The sequence below is a fragment of the Coregonus lavaretus genome, assembly GCF_964263955.1.
Source record: "Coregonus lavaretus genome assembly, contig: HAP1_SCAFFOLD_1889, whole genome shotgun sequence".
Lineage (NCBI taxonomy): Eukaryota > Metazoa > Chordata > Actinopteri > Salmoniformes > Salmonidae > Coregonus > Coregonus lavaretus.
In genome coordinates, this window is record NW_028158337.1 from 45,905 (window position 1) to 60,501 (window position 14,597).

At 45.3% G+C, this 14,597-nt stretch overlaps 1 protein-coding gene across 1 annotated transcript in view; it reads right to left on the bottom strand.

Annotated features, from left to right (window-relative positions):
• Positions 1-14,597, bottom strand: part of angpt2b (angiopoietin 2b) — a gene marked incomplete at its 5' end in the record, with an annotated part of 81,786 nt that overhangs the window by 34,530 nt on the left and 32,659 nt on the right. The window contains 2 exons of the mRNA XM_084198320.1: positions 8,755-8,856; positions 12,683-12,807. Coding sequence (XP_084054446.1) covers positions 8,755-8,856; positions 12,683-12,807 — 227 coding nt within the window. The remainder of the gene's footprint in view (positions 1-8,754; positions 8,857-12,682; positions 12,808-14,597) is intronic.

Genomic DNA, 14,597 nt, shown 5'->3' on the forward strand with positions numbered 1-14,597 from the left:
GTCTCTATATACAGTGGGGGAAAAAAGTATTTAGTCAGCCACCAATTGTGCAAGTTCTCCCACTTAAAAAGATGAGAGAGGCCTGTAATTTTCATCATAGGTACACGTCAACTATGACAGACAAAATGAGGAAAAAAATTCCAGAAAATCACATTGTCGGATTTTTTATGAATGTATTTGCAAATTATGGTGGAAAATAAGTATTTGGTCAATAACAAAAGTTTCTCAATACTTTGTTATATACCCTTTGTTGGCAATGACACAGGTCAAACATTTTCTGTAAGTCTTCACAAGGTTTTCACACACTGTTGCTGGTATTTTGGCCCATTCCTCCATGCAGATCTCCTCTAGAGCAGTGATGTTTTGGGGCTGTCGCTGGGCAACACGGACTTTCAACTCCCTCCAAAGATTTTTTATGGGGTTGAGATCTGGAGACTGGCTAGGCCACTCCAGGACCTTGAAATGCTTCTTACGAAGCCACTCCTTCGTTGCCCGGGCGGTGTGTTTGGGATCGTTGTCATGCTGAAAGACCCAGCCATGTTTCATCTTCAATGCCATTGCTGATGGAATGAGGTTTTCACTCAAAATCTCACGATACATGGCCCATTCATTCTTTCCTTTACACGGATCAGTCGTCCTGGTCCCTTTGCAGAAAAACAGCCCCAAAGCATGATGTTTCCACCCCCATGCTTCACAGTAGGTATGGTGTTCTTTGGATGCAACTCAGCATTCTTTGTCCTCCAAACACGACGAGTTGAGTTTTTACCAAAAAGTTCTATTTTGGTTTCATCTGACCATATGACATTCTCCCAATCCTATTCTGGATCATCCAAATGCACTCTAGCAAACTTCAGACGGGCCTGGACATGTACTGGCTTAAGCAGGGGGACACGTCTGGCACTGCAGGATTTGAGTCCCTGGCGGCGTAGTGTGTTACTGATGGTAGGCTTTGTTACTTTGGTCCCAGCTCTCTGCAAGTCATTCACTAGGTCCCCCCGTGTGGTTCTGGGATTTTTGCTCACCGTTCTTGTGATCATTTTGACCCCACGGGGTGAGATCTTGCGTGGAGCCCCAGATCGAGGGAGATTATCAGTGGTCTTGTATGTCTTCCATTTCCTAATAATTGCTCCCACAGTTGATTTCTTCAAACCAAGCTGCTTACCTATTGCAGATTCAGTCTTCCCAGCCTGGTGCAGGTCTACAATTTTGTTTCTGGTGTCCTTTGACAGCTCTTTGGTCTTGGCCATAGTGGAGTTTGGAGTGTGACTGTTTGAGGTTGTGGACAGGTGTCTTTTATACTAATAACAAGTTCAAACAGGTGCCATTAATACAGGTAACGAGTGGAGGACAGAGGAGCCTCTTAAAGAAGAAGTTACAGGTCTGTGAGAGCCAGAAATCTTGCTTGTTTGTAGGTGACCAAATACTTATTTTCCACCATAATTTGCAAATAAATTCATAAAAAATCCTACAATGTGATTTTCTGGAGAGAAAAAAATTCTCAATTTGTCTGTCATAGTTGACGTGCACCTATGATGAAAATTACAGGCCTCTCTCATCTTTTTAAGTGGAAGAACTTGCAAAATTGGTGGCTGACTAAATACTTTTTTTCCCCACTGTAGCTTGTATTTATGTAACCTACTACAGAACGTTAGTCTCTATATAGCTTGAATACTCAGAAAACATAGTTGTAATTACTTTTAAAGAGCACCTCTGCAACTAAACAGAGAGACTTATTTTTCCAACAGATATTCCAACAGATGGCTAAATATCTCTGAACTGTAACACTCTCTCTGTGGTCTCTGGCTGTCTGCTCGTGTTTGTTATGTGAATGTGAAGATACTAATGAGGTCTGGGAGCATTTACTATCTGGCCAGAAGGCCTGGTATTACTGTTACGTTGGACCAATGTTGGTTAAACATTGTGTGGTCAGTTTGGGCAGTCACACAAACACACACACACACACACACACACGTTATCTTTCATCTACAGAGGCTCCATACTCCCACGCTAAAACTGGGACCAAATATTTATCAGCCACCTGAAAAAATATTGTTCTTGAGAAAAATATATATTGAAAAAGCACTTTTGCGCTGCGATCGCTGTCCTTTGAGAATTCCATTTCCCAACCAAACTGTGGCAATGAATCTGCTGCAGAAGGAAGGTGAGAGCTGCTCGTTCAATCAAAAAGCCAAAGCACACCCTCTCGTATCCCCAGACTGTCATTTAAGTATTTAAGGATCTCAATGAGAAACATGCATTTCCCTTCTGTGTATAGTTTCTGTATTTCATGAATATTGATGGCAGTGAGAAAATCTAAGATAGGTTTGTGTTGAGTATTGGACAACACTGTGAATGAGTCCCAAATGGCACCCTATTCCCTATATAGTGCACTACTTTAGACCAGAGAATGGCACCCTATTCCCTATATAGTGCACTACTTTAGACCAGAGAATGGCACCCTATTCCCTATATAGTGCACTACTTTAGACCAGAGAATGGCACCCTATTCCCTATATAGTGCACTACTTTAGACCAGAGAATGGCACCCTATTCCCTATATAGTGCACTACTTTAGACCAGAGAATGGCACCCTATTCCCTATATAGTGCACTACTTTAGACCAGAGAATGGCACCCTATTCCCTATATAGTGCACTACTTTAGACCAGAGCCCAGTGGGCCCCCTGAGTCCTATGGGCCCTGGTCAAACGTAGTGCCCTGTGCAGAGCATAAGGTGGGATTCCCCTACTACAGCAGGCACAGTAGGCTGGCCAAACAGCGCTCCCTTGGTAGTGGTTGTGATCCTGTTGCTGTTAGCTATTCTCTCTACTACCCCCAGTACTCTACATGGTGGGATCTCTACTGATCCTGTTGCTGTTAGCTAGTATCTCTACTACCCCCAGTACTCTACATGGTGGGATCTCTACTGATCCTGTTGCTGTTAGCTAGTCTCTACTACCCCCAGTACTCTACATGGTGGGATCTCTACTGATCCTGTTGCTGTTAGCTAGTATCTCTACTACCCCCAGTACTCTACATGGTGGGATCTCTACTGATCCTGTTGCTGTTAGCTAGTATCTCTACTACCCCCAGTACTCTACATGGTGGGATCTCTACTGATCCTGTTGCTGTTAGCTAGTCTCTACTACCCCCAGTACTCTACATGGTGGGATCTCTACTAATCCTGTTGCTGTTAGCTAGTATCTCTTTACCCCCAGTACTCTACATGGTGGGATCTCTACTGATCCTGTTGCTGTTAGCTAGTATCTCTTTACCCCCAGTACTCTACATGGTGGGATCTCTACTGATCCTGTTGCTGTTAGCTAGTATCTCTACTACCCCCAGTACTCTACATGGTGGGATCTCTACTGATCCTGTTGCTGTTAGCTGGTATCTCTACTACCCCCAGTACTCTACATGGTGGGATCTCTACTGATCCTGTTGCTGTTAGCTAGTCTCTCTTTACCCCCAGTACTCTACATGGTGGGATCTCTACTGATCCTGTTGCTGTTAGCTAGTATCTCTTTACCCCCAGTACTCTACATGGTGGGATCTCTACTGTCCTGTTGCTGTTAGCTAGTATCTCTACTACCCCCAGTACTCTACATGGTGGGATCTCTACTGATCCTGTTGCTGTTAGCCTGTCTCTCTACTACCCCAGTACTCTACATGGTGGGATCTCTACTGATCCTGTTGCTGTTAGCTAGTATCTCTACTACCCCCAGTACTCTACATGGTGGGATCTCTACTGATCCTGTTGCTGTTAGCTAGTCTCTCTTTACCCCCAGTACTCTACATGGTGGGATCTCTACTGATCCTGTTGCTGTTAGCTAGTATCTCTACTACCCCCAGTACTCTACATGGTGGGATCTCTACTGATCCTGATCCTGTTGCTGTTAGCCTGTCTCTCTTTACCCCCAGTACTCTACATGGTGGGATCTCTACTGATCCTGTTGCTGTTAGCTAGTCTCTCTACCACCCCCAGTACTCTACATGGTGGGATCTCTACTGATCCTGTTGCTGTTAGCTAGTATCTCTACTACCCCCAGTACTCTACATGGTGGGATCTCTACTGATCCTGTTGCTGTTAGCCTGTCTCTCTTTACCCCCAGTACTCTACATGGTGGGATCTCTACTGATCCTGTTGCTGTTAGCCTGTCTCTCTTTACCCCCAGTACTCTACATGGTGGGATCTCTACTGATCCTGTTGCTGTTAGCCTGTCTCTCTACTACCCCCAGTACTCTACATGGTGGGATCTCTACTGATCCTGTTGCTGTTATACCTGTCTCTCCACTACCCCCAGTACTCTACATGGTGGGATCTCTACTGATCCTGTTGCTGTTAGCTAGTATCTCTACTACCCCCAGTACTCTACATGGTGGGATCTCTACTGATCCTGTTGCTGTTAGCTAGTCTCTCTTTACCCCCAGTACTCTACATGGTGGGATCTCTACTGATCCTGTTGCTGTTAGCTAGTATCTCTACTACCCCCAGTACTCTACATGGTGGGATCTCTACTGATCCTGTTGCTGTTAGCTAGTCTCTCTTTACCCCCAGTACTCTACATGGTGGGATCTCTACTGATCCTGTTGCTGTTAGCTAGTATCTCTACTACCCCCAGTACTCTACATGGTGGGATCTCTACTGATCCTGTTGCTGTTAGCTAGTATCTCTACTACCCCCAGTACTCTACATGGTGGGATCTCTACTGATCCTGTTGCTGTTAGCTAGTATCTCTACTACCCCCAGTACTCTACATGGTGGGATCTCTACTGATCCTGTTGCTGTTAGCTAGTCTCTCTTTACCCCCAGTACTCTACATGGTGGGATCTCTACTGATCCTGTTGCTGTTAGCTAGTATCTCTGCTACCCCCAGTACTCTACATGGTGGGATCTCTACTGATCCTGTTGCTGTTAGCTAGTATCTCTACTACCCCCAGTACTCTACATGGTGGGATCTCTACTGATCCTGTTGCTGTTAGCTAGTCTCTCTTTACCCCCAGTACTCTACATGGTGGGATCTCTACTGATCCTGTTGCTGTTAGCTAGTATCTCTGCTACCCCCAGTACTCTACATGGTGGGATCTCTACTGATCCTGTTGCTGTTAGCCTGTCTCTCTACTACCCCCAGTACTCTACATGGTGGGATCTCTACTGATCCTGTTGCTGTTAGCTAGTATCTCTTTACCCCCAGTACTCTACATGGTGGGATCTCTACTGATCCTGTTGCTGTTAGCCTGTCTCTCTACTACCCCCAGTACTCTACATGGTGGGATCTCTACTGATCCTGTTGCTGTTAGCCTGTCTCTCTCTACTACCCCCAGTACTCTACATGGTGGGATCTCTACTGATCCTGTTGCTGTTAGCTAGTCTCTCTTTACCCCAGTAGTCTACATGGTGGGATCTCTACTGATCCTGTTGCTGTTAGCTAGTCTCTCTTTACCCCCAGTACTCTACATGGTGGGATCTCTACTGATCCTGTTGCTGTTAGCTAGTCTCTCTTTACCCCCAGTACTCTACATGGTGGGATCTCTACTGATCCTGTTGCTGTTAGCCTGTCTCTCTTTACCCCCAGTACTCTACATGGTGGGATCTCTACTGATCCTGTTGCTGTTAGCTAGTCTCTCTCTACTACCCCAGTACTCTACATGGTGGGATCTCTACTGATCCTGTTGCTGTTAGCTAGTATCTCTACTACCCCAGTACTCTACATGGTGGGATCTCTACTGATCCTGTTGCTGTTAGCTAGTCTCTCTTTACCCCCCAGTACTCTACATGGTGGGATCTCTACTGATCCTGTTGCTGTTAGCCTGTCTCTCTACTACCCCCAGTACTCTACATGGTGGGATCTCTACTGATCCTGTTGCTGTTAGCTAGTATCTCTACTACCCCCCAGTACTCTACATGGTGGGATCTCTACTGATCCTGTTGCTGTTAGCTAGTATCTCTTTACCCCCAGTACTCTACATGGTGGGATCTCTACTGATCCTGTTGCTGTTAGCTATTCTCTCTACTACCCCCAGTACTCTACATGGTGGGATCTCTACTGATCCTGTTGCTGTTAGCTAGTATCTCTACTACCCCCAGTACTCTACATGGTGGGATCTCTACTGATCCTGTTGCTGTTAGCTAGTATCTCTACTACCCCCAGTACTCTACATGGTGGGATCTCTACTGATCCTGTTGCTGTTAGCCTGTCTCTCTACTACCCCCAGTACTCTACATGGTGGGATCTCTACTGATCCTGTTGCTGTTAGCTAGTATCTCTACTACCCCCAGTACTCTACATGGTGGGATCTCTACTGATCCTGTTGCTGTTAGCCTGTCTCTCTCTACTACCCCCAGTACTCTACATGGTGGGATCTCTACTGATCCTGTTGCTGTTAGCTAGTCTCTCTTTACCCCCAGTACTCTACATGGTGGGATCTCTACTGATCCTGTTGCTGTTAGCTAGTCTCTCTTTACCCCCAGTACTCTACATGGTGGGATCTCTACTGATCCTGTTGCTGTTAGCTAGTATCTCTACTACCCCCAGTACTCTACATGGTGGGATCTCTACTGATCCTGTTGCTGTTAGCTAGTCTCTCTTTACCCCCAGTACTCTACATGGTGGGATCTCTACTGATCCTGTTGCTGTTAGCCTGTCTCTCTACTACCCCCAGTACTCTACATGGTGGGATCTCTACTGATCCTGTTGCTGTTAGCCTGTCTCTCTACCACCCCCCAGTACTCTACATGGTGGGATCTCTACTGATCCTGTTGCTGTTAGCCTGTCTCTCTACCACCCCCCAGTACTCTACATGGTGGGATCTCTACTGATCCTGTTGCTGTTAGCTAGTATCTCTACTACCCCCCAGTACTCTACATGGTGGGATCTCTACTGATCCTGTTGCTGTTAGCTAGTATCTCTTTACCCCCAGTACTCTACATGGTGGGATCTCTACTGATCCTGTTGCTGTTAGCTAGTATCTCTACTACCCCCAGTACTCTACATGGTGGGATCTCTACTGATCCTGTTGCTGTTAGCTAGTATCTCTACTACCCCAGTACTCTACATGGTGGGATCTCTACTGATCCTGTTGCTGTTAGCTAGTATCTCTACTACCCCAGTACTCTACATGGTGGGATCTCTACTGATCCTGTTGCTGTTAGCTAGTATCTCTACTACCCCCAGTACTCTACATGGTGGGATCTCTACTGATCCTGTTGCTGTTAGCTAGTCTCTCTTTACCCCCCAGTACTCTACATGGTGGGATCTCTACTGATCCTGTTGCTGTTAGCTAGTATCTCTACTACCCCCAGTACTCTACATGGTGGGATCTCTACTGATCCTGTTGCTGTTAGCCTGTCTCTCTACTACCCCCAGTACTCTACATGGTGGGATCTCTACTGATCCTGTTGCTGTTAGCTAGTATCTCTACTACCCCCCAGTACTCTACATGGTGGGATCTCTACTGATCCTGTTGCTGTTAGCTAGTATCTCTACTACCCCCAGTACTCTACATGGTGGGATCTCTACTGATCCTGTTGCTGTTAGCTAGTATCTCTTTACCCCCAGTACTCTACATGGTGGGATCTCTACTGATCCTGTTGCTGTTAGCTAGTCTCTCTTTACCCCCAGTACTCTACATGGTGGGATCTCTACTGATCCTGTTGCTGTTAGCTAGTCTCTCTACTACCCCCAGTACTCTACATGGTGGGATCTCTACTGATCCTGTTGCTGTTAGCTAGTATCTCTTTACCCCCAGTACTCTACATGGTGGGATCTCTACTGATCCTGTTGCTGTTAGCTAGTCTCTCTACTACCCCCAGTACTCTACATGGTGGGATCTCTACTGATCCTGTTGCTGTTAGCTAGTCTCTCTTTACCCCCAGTACTCTACATGGTGGGATCTCTACTGATCCTGTAGAAAGGTCAGTCTCTCCCACTGAGTCTGAAGTGACTGATACAAGTGTGTGAGCTCAGGGTGTGTGAGGGGAGTATGTGATGTGATCGAGGTGTGTGTGTGTGTACGTGTGAGCCTGTGATGTGTGATGAGCGTGTGTGTGGGGGTCGGACACCGACAGGGAGAGACAGCGAGAGTGCAGGTGCAACAACAGAACAGGGAGTGTCGTCGGGGGAACAAGGGGGACGGCCTACCCAAACAACCAGGGTCACCCCGGATCACAGATCTGTCTGTATCCCACGCCTCCCACGCCTCCCCAATCCTAAACCCTCTCCAACCCTCTCCAACCCTCTCCAACCCTCTCCAACCCTCTCCTCTACCCCACCTTATCCCACGCCTCCCCAATCCTAAACCCTCTCCAACCCTCTCCTCTACCCCACCTTAGAGTGATTGGAACCTCCGGTCCAGTCTAAGTGAGGAATCCAGAACCACTGCCCCTCTTTATCCTACCTACTCTTAAACCAATGCACCTGTGATTCAGAGAGTTTTCTATCTTGATTTTGGATGAAGTCCATCACCAGAAATTACACAGACTAGATAGATGACATTCTACCACACACTCTGGTAGAATGTTGTCCATGATAACATGCTGAAAAAAAATGTCTGACTTAATTAAAACAAATTATTGTTAGATATTTGAATGACATACAGAAAAAGACTGCTTGTGTTGAGATGACAGTAATGTAAAATAATCTACCTTAACAGACACTCTTTGACTACTATTTCAATACGGAAGCAGTCTCTGCTGACAATGACCCACCAAAGAAGACTTGGTTGACCTCTTGTGTTTAAAGTCTAGTGAACATACCATCTTGTAATCCCTCCAGCCACGGTGGAAATCCACCGCTCCGTCTCTACGATGCTGCAGCACGGTCCAGCCCCCACCGCTCGTCTTCATATCACAGAACACCTGTAGAGGTAAACCCACTTCTGGTTACAGAACACCTGTAGAGGTAGACCCACTTCTGGTTACAGAACACCTGTAGAGGTAGACCCACTTCTGGTTACAGAACACCTGTAGAGGTAGACCCACTTCTGGTTACAGAACACCTGTCGAGGTACACCCACTTCTGGATACAGAACACCTGTCGAGGTACACTCACTTCTGGATACAGAACACCTGTCGAGGTACACTCACTTCTGGTTACAGAACACCTGTCGAGGTACACTCACTTCTGGATACAGAACACCTGAACAGGGCCCATGTCCTCTATATGGGTGTCTGCTGTATCCAAAGGCACAGCAATACAATAGTTGCATTGAGATGGTGTTCCCAGTAACAGGTTTTTGGGATTCAGAAAAAACATTACTCTTGCACTCCAATTATGCATGTTTAGATTCTAAATATACAGTACCTTTATCAATGTCAGTATTCCCTGTGTCAAATCTAACCATTTATTACCAGCTACTGTATATCAATGTCAATGTCAGGCTTTCATAAAAATAGATTGATGTTTCAATAGTCAGTACAGGGTTACAGTCTAAAAGACAGATTGATGTTTCAATAGTCAGTACAGGGTTACAGTCTAAAAGACAGATTGATGTTTCAATAGTCAGTACAGGGTTGCAGTCTGAAAGACAGATTGATGTTTCAATAGTCAGTACAGGGTTGCAGTCTGAAAGACAGATTGATGTTTCAATAGTCAGTACAGGGCTAATATATAGTCAAAAGCCTTACATCATACAGTACAGAGCTCTCTCTCTTTCAGTGATTCTATTAGAAGACCTCTGGTGTTATATAGAGCTCTCTCTCTCTTTCAGTGTTTCTGTTAGAAGACCTCTGGACACACTCACAGGGAGCGTCAGGTGTTGGGCTGCTGGCCTCTGTCTTCCATTTGATCTTCATCCAGCAGGGATGATAAACTGAATATCATCAGTGTCCAAGGAAAACACACAGAGAGAGAGAGAGAGAGAGAGAGAGAGAGAGAGAGAGAGAGAGAGAGAGAGAGAGAGAGAGAGAGAGAGAGAGAGAGAGAGAGAGAGAGAGAGAGAGAGAGAGAGAGAGAGAGAGAGGGGGGGGGGGGGGGGAGAGAGAGAGAGAGAGGGGGGGGGGGAGAAATATATATATATATATAGAGAGAGAGAGAGAGAGAGAGAGAGAGAGAGAGAGAGAGAGAGGGGGGGGGAGAGAGAGAAATAGAGAGAGAGAGAGAGAGAGAGAGAGAGAGAGAGAGAGGGGGAGAGAGAGAGAGAGAGAGAGAGAGTTTTGAGAGAGAGAGAGAGAGAGAGAGAGAGACACTACTTCTGACCAGGGCCCATAGGGACACACTCCAGGACTGTTTTCTTTATTTATTTGGTTTCTCACCGTATTTACATGCATATTTAAAGACTAACACTCGTTATCAACAACACCACCCCCACCACTTCCTCCTCCACCCCCACCACTTCCTCCTCCACCACCACCTTCTCCTCCACCACCCACACCCCCACCCCCATCTCCTCCACCACCTCCTCCTCCTCCACCCCCACCACCCCCATCACCACCCCCACCACTTCCTCCTCCACCACCTCCACCCCCACCACCACCCCCCCCCCACCCCCATCTCCTCCACCACCTCCTCCACCACCCCCACCCCCATCTCCTCCACCTCCTCCTCCTCCACCTCCTCCTCCTCCACCTCCTCCACCACCTCCACCACCATCCCCACCACCCCCACCACCACCACCTCCTCCAAGGCTCTGGTCCTAGGGTCTTCCAAACAACATTCTGAATTCAGACCATGGGACCTGAAATAGATTTTTTAAATAGATTTTTCGAAGAAATCCAATTCCCTAGAGAGGGTAATGTTTTGTGTTGATTCTGAACAGTTACAGACTGAATACTCCATACTCCCACGCTTTGGATAGGGAGAGCTATTCAAGGACAAATCTATTGTGTTGTAATGCTGCAGCGAGCTCACCAGACTTCATAGAAATAACGTTTTCTAAATCCTTTTATAATGGTAAGCATATGCAATTTCTTTGTGCATTTTAGGGTTTGTTCTTTTTTCTCAAAGAAAATATGAATATTTAATAAATATGATATAATACATAATATAAGTAAATATAATGTCACATGATTACATTAGCATTCTTATTTTATATTATATTTGATATTATAACTTTATCAACTTGTTTGAATCTTTTTTCAGTTCTGTGAATGTTTCCCTAAAGGGGGTTCAAACCACTGTACAAACACAACGTTTTCTTGTAAAACAAAGCAACATATCTGGGAAGAACATGGAGAGGGAGGGCAAGTTATCCTCCACAATGACCAACAAGCTGTTGTATTGCTGGTAACCACGGCAGTATCAACAACAAACGGTAGACGTTTTTAGCAAGAAGGCTTTTATCTCACCGGGCCAAGTTTATTAATGGATTTTTAGAAAAACACTCTTGATTCAGACATTTGCATATTTTGTGCATGACTGAACCTCCAAACCAGAAAAACACACTTTTTTAAATATCACTTGTCAGAGTGGTTTGTTTTCATTAGTCAGTCATTTGATCACAGATGGCTCAACCGCATCTCACACAAATATTGTCTCGTTGGGCCCCGTTACACACACACATTTAAACACACACTCTGCATAAAAAAAAACAGGGCAATTGAAACCTCTCCCAGTTTACAGTTGCAGCCACACAGATGTAGAGTGTGTGTGTGTGTGTGTGTGTGTGTGTGTGTGTGTGTGTGTGTGTGTGTGTGTGTGTGTGTGTGTGTGTGTGTGTGTGTGTGTGTGTGTGTGTGTGTGTGTGTGTGTGTGTGTGTGTGTGTGTGTGTGTGTGTGTGTCTGTCATGAGGCTAGATGGTTGGATGTCAGAGATTGACAGCAATGGGGTGACGCTGCTGGAGTCTATTGAGTGTCCCAAACAGCACCCTATGCCCTATGGTCCCTGGTCAAAAGCAGAGCACTATGTAATAAAAAGGGTGCCATTTGAAACGTTTCGATACCAGCTTGCATCTATGTAAACACCCACAGTAGCAGAGACGTACGCCAGGCTACTATTCCCTGTGTAGCTCAGTTGGTAGAGCATGGCGCTTGCAATGCCAGGGTTGTGGGTTCGATTCCCACGGGGGGGGGACCAGTACGAAAAGAAGTATGAAAATGTATGCACTCACTAACTGTAAGTCGCTCTGTATAAGAGTGTCGACTCACTAGCAGCGGAGACCATCACCTGGGTACCAGGTGACCCACAGGAGGTGAAGAAGAGGAGGGGATGGAGACAACAGATGGTGAGTGAAAAAGCAATGAATAACAAAACCATATTTTCTCTTCACAGGTCCAGGCCTTTCTAAACCTCTGCCAGTAATGTCTTGTCTTCAGACTGTGACAGTGGAGAGGGGCTAGCTTGTGGTGCACTAAACCACGGGTGAGTGAGTTGGCAAAAAGCTGCTTCAGGTCAGTGTAGGGCCTTTTCAGTATTTCTGACTCTCTATTCTCTCAGGCTGGGCTGGGCCTGCAGGGCAAAGCACTCCTGTTGTTTATTATTGTAACGTTCTGTACTCAGACGTGAATATTTCCACTCGCCCATTCTCGCCAAACAGTACCACTCTCTGTCCTTCCTGCCCTTAATGTGGCCCTCTCGGAAACAATAAAATGTCCAAATGTCAACCTTTTTTTCATAGGGTGTGTGTGGTTCTTCTATACGCTGAAGAAAAGCAGAGATTGGAATAGATAGTGTCAGCTGGTAAATTATGCAATTATTCGACATAAAAGCTGAACCCCTGCATAAGGTCATTAAATGTAACCCCTTACCTTAACTGTGCGGGTAGAGTTGGGTGGTCGTATGCTGTGGACACCATTCTCTGTGACCCCAGATCTGAAGATTTCAGCACAGTTTCTGAAGATCACTGGCTCCTCTTTGGGTGTACTGTGTATATCTGGGTAGAGAGGGATAGTCATTCAGGATAATGACTATGTACTGGGTATATCTGGGTAGAGAGGGATAGCATTCAGGATAATGACTATGTACTGGGTATATCTGGGTAGAGAGGGATAGTCATTCAGGATAATGACTATGTACTGGGTATATCTGGGTAGAGAGGGATAGTCATTCAGGATAATGACTATGTACTGGGTATATCTGGGTAGAGAGGGATAGTCATTCAGGATAATGACTATGTACTGGGTATATCTGGGTAGAGAGGGATAAGCATTCAGGATAATGACTATGTACTGGGTATATCTGGGTAGAGAGGGATAGCATTCAGGATAATGACTATGTACTGGGTATATCTGGGTAGAGAGGGATAGCATTCAGGATAATGACTATGTACTGGGTATATCTGGGTAGAGAGGGATAGACATTCAGGATCATGACTATGTACTGGCTAGAGAGGGATAGCATTCAGGATAATGACTATGTACTGGGTATATCTGGGTAGAGAGTTTGGGCCAATTTCATCGTAAAATGTTTCCTTGGTGTTAAATACAGTCTATGAACAAACTTAAAATGTATCATTTGATGTTTCGGATTACGGGATGCCAAGGTCATATTTTTCCATATGATGTTCCAGTGTTGTTCAGATTCAATTAGATTTGTGGACCATACTTTTTTAATGGCTAGCTCAGCATATGAGCTTTCCAAGAGTTGTTTATATATAATAGACATCAGTCCTTTCGGGAGCCCAGATCATTTATTTATAAACCCCATCATTGGATGGTTTGGTAGTTGGATATCCCAAGGAACTCCACAGGCCAGCATTGCTGACCTAATTTGTAAATATAGAAAAAGGATTTGCCTGGTAATGTGTATGTATCTTTCAAATCTTGGCATGTTCTCAAATCATTACTGTCCATGATATCAGCAAGGGTATGGATTCCACATTAGACCATGGGGGGATGCAAAAGGCCTCCAGATCGCAAGGCATTATTGTGAAATATGTGACTCGTTTCAGGAAACTAAGTGTATGTCGTGCGGCACTACTTCACAGGAGAGCCATTTGAATGTAAACCTTTTTGTTTTCATCAAAATGGGTGTTTTGGAAGAAATGCCTTCTGGAACATGTAAACTTTCATGTGTTTAAAAACAAACTTGTATGCCATCTGTAAATACGAATACAATTGTTAAATTACGAGCCTAGTTGGTTTAGCCACGGAAAAAGACAGGAACCTTCCCGCTAGCCATGATTGGCTGAGATAATGGGTGGGCTGGACATGCCAAGAGATGAGTTCAGATTGGTCTGCCATGTAGCACGCGTCTTTCTATAACATGAGATGGTCAGTATGTGTAGGTAATCCTTATTAACGCAGCTTTTTTTGAAAGATATCGCGTAGTAGAACTGCAAAGGTGTTGCTCTCCACTTTCTGGAGGAACAAGTTTTGAAATCAGTGGAATGCCCAGTGGAATTAGAGTATGATAGCTAAGGAGATCGAGAAAAATCTGGCGTTTGATTGCAAATATGCATAGGGAGTCAAAAAGAGAACACACAGAAGGCTGTTATAAAACACCTGTCTCCAGATTACATCTTCAAACTAAGGGCAACCATGGCATCCGTGTCAGAGAGGGAGAAGCGTCCATCCATGTATACGGGTAAGATAGTCTAGCTAGCTACATGTTCAGATATTATGCGTTTCTAATTTTGTGAGAAAGCCGTTTTCATTTCAAGTTAAAGCGTACTGTTAGCTAGCTAGATACAGTGGCTTGTGAAAGTATTCACCCCACTTGGCA